Source organism: Oryctolagus cuniculus, chromosome 7, assembly GCF_964237555.1.
Source record: "Oryctolagus cuniculus chromosome 7, mOryCun1.1, whole genome shotgun sequence".
In the NCBI taxonomy this organism is placed as follows: Eukaryota; Metazoa; Chordata; class Mammalia; order Lagomorpha; family Leporidae; genus Oryctolagus; species Oryctolagus cuniculus.
Genome location: NC_091438.1, coordinates 44,984,421 through 44,988,283, shown reverse-complemented (window position 1 = coordinate 44,988,283; position 3,863 = coordinate 44,984,421). Strand labels below are relative to the sequence as shown.

Genomic DNA, 3,863 nt, shown 5'->3' with positions numbered 1-3,863 from the left:
CCCAGACACCTCCTATCCCCAGGAACACACTGAAGTGGCCATCAAAGTCCCCTTAGTTACAGTGTTGTCCATGATGTGCAATCTGGAACTGGGAGCTGGGACCTCCTGCACCCTCACAACCCAGCAGGCAGGACGAAAACACTCCCGCAAAGTCCATACAAAAGCCTAGGAGAGAAATCGCAGTAAAAGAAGGCCGGATTCTGACGTTCTGAGGGTTCCCAAAGCAATGGGTCAGACAGCAGAATTTGAAAGGAATTTGAAATGTGGAGACTGAGCCCTCCAGTTTGACCCTTGGTTAGGTTGTCTCAGGAGTCTGGAACCCGTTCCTCAAGTGCAACCCTCTGGTCATGGCATGCGCCGCACGCCGCAGGTTTTGGAAGCAATGTCTGCCCTCCACTCCGGAGGGCTGTTCCACTGACAAGCGGCCATGCAGTTGCATCAGCAGTCGTCCAGTCACAGGGGCAGTCCATCTCAAGAATGCGAAGATCTCCATGCATGGGCCTCCCCATGGCTGCAATCACAGGGAGGTGGGGCATGTCACCGAGGCCAAACACGAAGTCGGCCCAGATCAATAGATGAGTCAGCTCTGGAGAAGAGTATAAAACCTCAGCAGTGCAGGGCTCCTCACAACACCAGCATCTCTCCTCACTCATTCTTCCTGGTGCTTCGGGTAAGTGTGGCTCCCTCTGGCTCTCTCATCTCCCCCACTGAGCTTGCCTGGGCCAGCCCACGTGAGCGGACCAAGGCCTCCATCCCCTTCAGGAGCCACGGGACCTCTGCCTTCCCAAATGCACTCATGTTGAGATGGATTCAGGAGAGGGCTGAGGGGTGGCTGGCCTGCTGCCATGCATGCGTGGTGATTCTGGTCTTCTGGTGAGAATGGAAACTCCACAAAGCCCAGACCATCTCCTGCCTCTCTGCCACCTCTGCAGGAGTAGGCGTGGAGCTGGGCAGGGGGATTCTGCAGATGCGATACAAGGCAGCCTTTGCAAGAGCTGAATGTCCCTCATGAGCCTGTTACGGGGAGAGGCTGAGCCCATTCTCAGGGAACAGGGAGATGGTTCAGAGAAGGTTGCAGATGGGAGAGACTTCAGGGGCCACAGAAACCCAGTTCCTGTTTTACAAAGGCTGGTGTTCTAAAAGGGACGTGCAAGATGCTGGGATCTGCCTTCTTAATAGCTACCGTCCCCTCTACCAAGCTCGGGCTTAAGCAAATCATAAGAGATAGTTGATATCAGAGACTGGTCCAAGGAACCATCAGGACCCTACCCCTGCTTCCCGGGCCTGCCTGTTCTAATAAAGTAGCCCTTGGTTCACAGTCTCCTCAGCGGAACAGACCAAAGGTTTGAGCTAAGAGCTTTCGCACAGAAAGAATTCCAACAGCCTTCTGGCGTTCCCACAAGCCTCCCTCTGCTGTGCTGGGAAGAAGTGAAATAACCCCTCCTGGGCAGAGATTCGTGGTAATTTTCTAGTTGCACTCAGGGAATCAGTGTTGGAACTGGAAAGGACCTGAGCGATGATGAGTTCAAAACTTTGTACTTTACAAGCGATGAGAAAGAGATGGGAGTGTGGGTGTCGATCTAGCCCCCAAATCACAGGGCAGGTCAGTGGCAGAGCTGGAAGAGAGGATAAGCACCATTGGTTAGCCTGTTTAAAGCTTAGTGAAGGATTTGGGGCTTGGGAGCGGGTGTTGGTTCTTTTCCAAAAGCGGCCATGCAGGGGTCCAGGCTGACCTAGTACTATCTGAGCAGAGCTCGGGCCTGGTCCAGACAGGCTACCAGGAGCGCGCGGCTGTTGCCATGGAAGCAGCATCCTCCTGCAGCTGGTCCAGGGATGCTCTTTGCTCTTCTTCCAGGGTCCCCTTCCTGTTCAACAAGATGTCTCATCAGAAAAAGCAGCCCACTCCCTATCCGCCCGTGAGCTGCGGGAAGACCTCCGGCGGCGGCGGCGGTGGCGGCGGCAGCGGCGGCAGCGGCGGTGGCGGCGGTGGCTGCGGCTTCTATAGCGGCGGTGGCGGCTCCAGCTGCGGCGGCGGCGGCGGTGGAGGCGGCGGCTCCAGCTACGGCGGCAGCAGCGGCGGCGGCGGTGTCAAGCACTCCGGAGGCGGTGGCGGCGGCGGCCACAGCCACAGCCACATTTGCTGCGGCGGCCACTCCGGCGGCGGCGGCGGCGGCGGCGGCGGCCACAGCCACAGCCACATTTGCTGCGGCGGCCACTCCGGCGGTGGCAGCTCCGGAAGCTGCGGCGGAGGCTCTGGTGGCGGCGTCAAGTACTCCGGCGGCGGCGGCGGCTCTTCCGGGGGCGGCGGCTGCTACTCCAGCTGTGGCGGCGGCGGCGGCGGCGGCGGCTCCTCCGGGGGCGGCGGCTGCTACTCCAGCGGCGGCGGCTCCTCCGGGGGCGGCGGCGGCTCCAGCTGCGGCGGTGGCTCTTCGGGAGGCGGCGGCGGCGGCCAGCTGTACCACTGCCACAGTTACGGCGGCGGCTCTAGCGGCGGCGGCTCCAGCTGCGGCGGTGGCTCTAGCGGGGGCGGCTCCAGCGGCGGCGGCCAGCTGTACCAGTGCCACAGCTACGGCGGCGGCTCTAGCGGCGGCGGCTCCAGCTGCGGCGGCGGCTCTAGCGGCGGCGGCTCCAGCTGCGGCGGTGGCTCTAGCGGCGGCGGCTCCAGCTACGGCGGCGGCTCTAGCGGCGGCGGCTCCAGCTGCGGCGGCGGCTCCTCGGGCGGTGGCGGCGGCGGCCAGCTGTACCAGTGCCAAAGCTACGGCGGCGGCTCTAGCGGCGGCTCCAGCTGTGGCGGTGGCTCCAGCGGCGGCGGTTCCAGCTGCGGCGGCGGCGGCGGCTCCTCCGGCGGCGGCGGCGGCTCGGGCTACTTCTCGCAGCATTCCACCCAGAGCTCGTGCGCGCCCCAGCAGAGCTACGGCGGGGAGTCGTCCGGCTGCGGCGGCTCGTCCGGGGGCAGCAGCGGCGGCGGCGGCGGCGGCGGCGGCGGCTGCTGTTTCTCCAGCGGTGGGGGCGGCGGCGGCTGTGGCTCCTCCCGGGGCAGCTCCGGCTGCGGGGGCGGCTCCTCCGGGGGCAGCTCCGGCTGCGGGGGCGGCTCCTCCGGGGGCGGCTCCTCCGGGGGCAGCTCCGGCTGCGGGGGCGGTTCCTCCGGGGGCGGCAAGGGCGTCCCGGTGTGCCACCAGACCCAGCAGAAGCAGGCGCCTACCTGGCCATGCAAATAAGGCCCCCGGGTTACCACGGAGACGGAGGAGCTGCCGGTGTTCTCCGTGGGCGCCCGTGGGCTTAGCGCTCTCATGATATTGCACAAAGTTTCCAACTCCTTGAAGTCCGACTCACCTGGAAGAAGCCGCTGAAAGCTCAGGCTGCATCTTGTTCTGCGGTTTTCCTCCTTGGTTTCTGTACAACTACCTCCCGACCTCAGTGCCTCAGCAGTCAATAAAATTGCAATTCATGGGAATCTCTGAGTCTCGAGCAGTCTTTGTGGCTTCCAAATTCAAGCCTCCTGCTGTATTCCTGCCCATGCTTCCATTCACTCATCCTCACTTAAAAGCATCCCATGCATATTCCCTGGAGGAAGGGTGAGTGGATGAATGGGAGTCAGCAGGGGAGGACAGCTTGTGGCCAGCCTCGACCAAAGACTTCAAGACGCTGGTCTGTGGCTTTCAATCCTGAAGTGGTCCCCAAATGCAAAAATCCCGGGAAAAGACTTCCGTATGCAGCCCCCAGCGGGATTGCTAGCCACTGTGGGGCTCCTCAGTGAACTCGGAGATTGCTTAAGGCGGGCTGCACTGGATGTGCCTGCTTTGCACATCTGGTTGGAGCAGTAGGTGATGCCATCAGACTCAGGAGGAAGAATAATGCTATTC

At 62.3% G+C, this 3,863-nt stretch overlaps 1 protein-coding gene across 1 annotated transcript; it reads left to right on the top strand.

The window, feature by feature from the left end:
* Positions 1 to 555: 555 nt before the first annotated feature.
* LORICRIN (loricrin cornified envelope precursor protein) lies at positions 556 to 3,454 on the top strand. Its single transcript, XM_002715344.5, has 2 exons — positions 556 to 670; positions 1,856 to 3,454. The coding sequence occupies exon 2, from the start codon at positions 1,878 to 1,880 to the stop codon at positions 3,216 to 3,218; it is 1,341 nt and encodes a 446-aa protein (XP_002715390.3). The 5' UTR covers positions 556 to 670; positions 1,856 to 1,877; the 3' UTR covers positions 3,219 to 3,454.
* The last annotated feature ends 409 nt before the right edge of the window (positions 3,455 to 3,863 follow it).

Bases quoted from the DNA above. Each gene is read 5' to 3' on its own strand.
- LORICRIN (XM_002715344.5), top strand. From the start codon at position 1,878: ATGTCTCATCAGAAAAAGCAGCCCACTCCCTATCCGCCCGTGAGCTGC.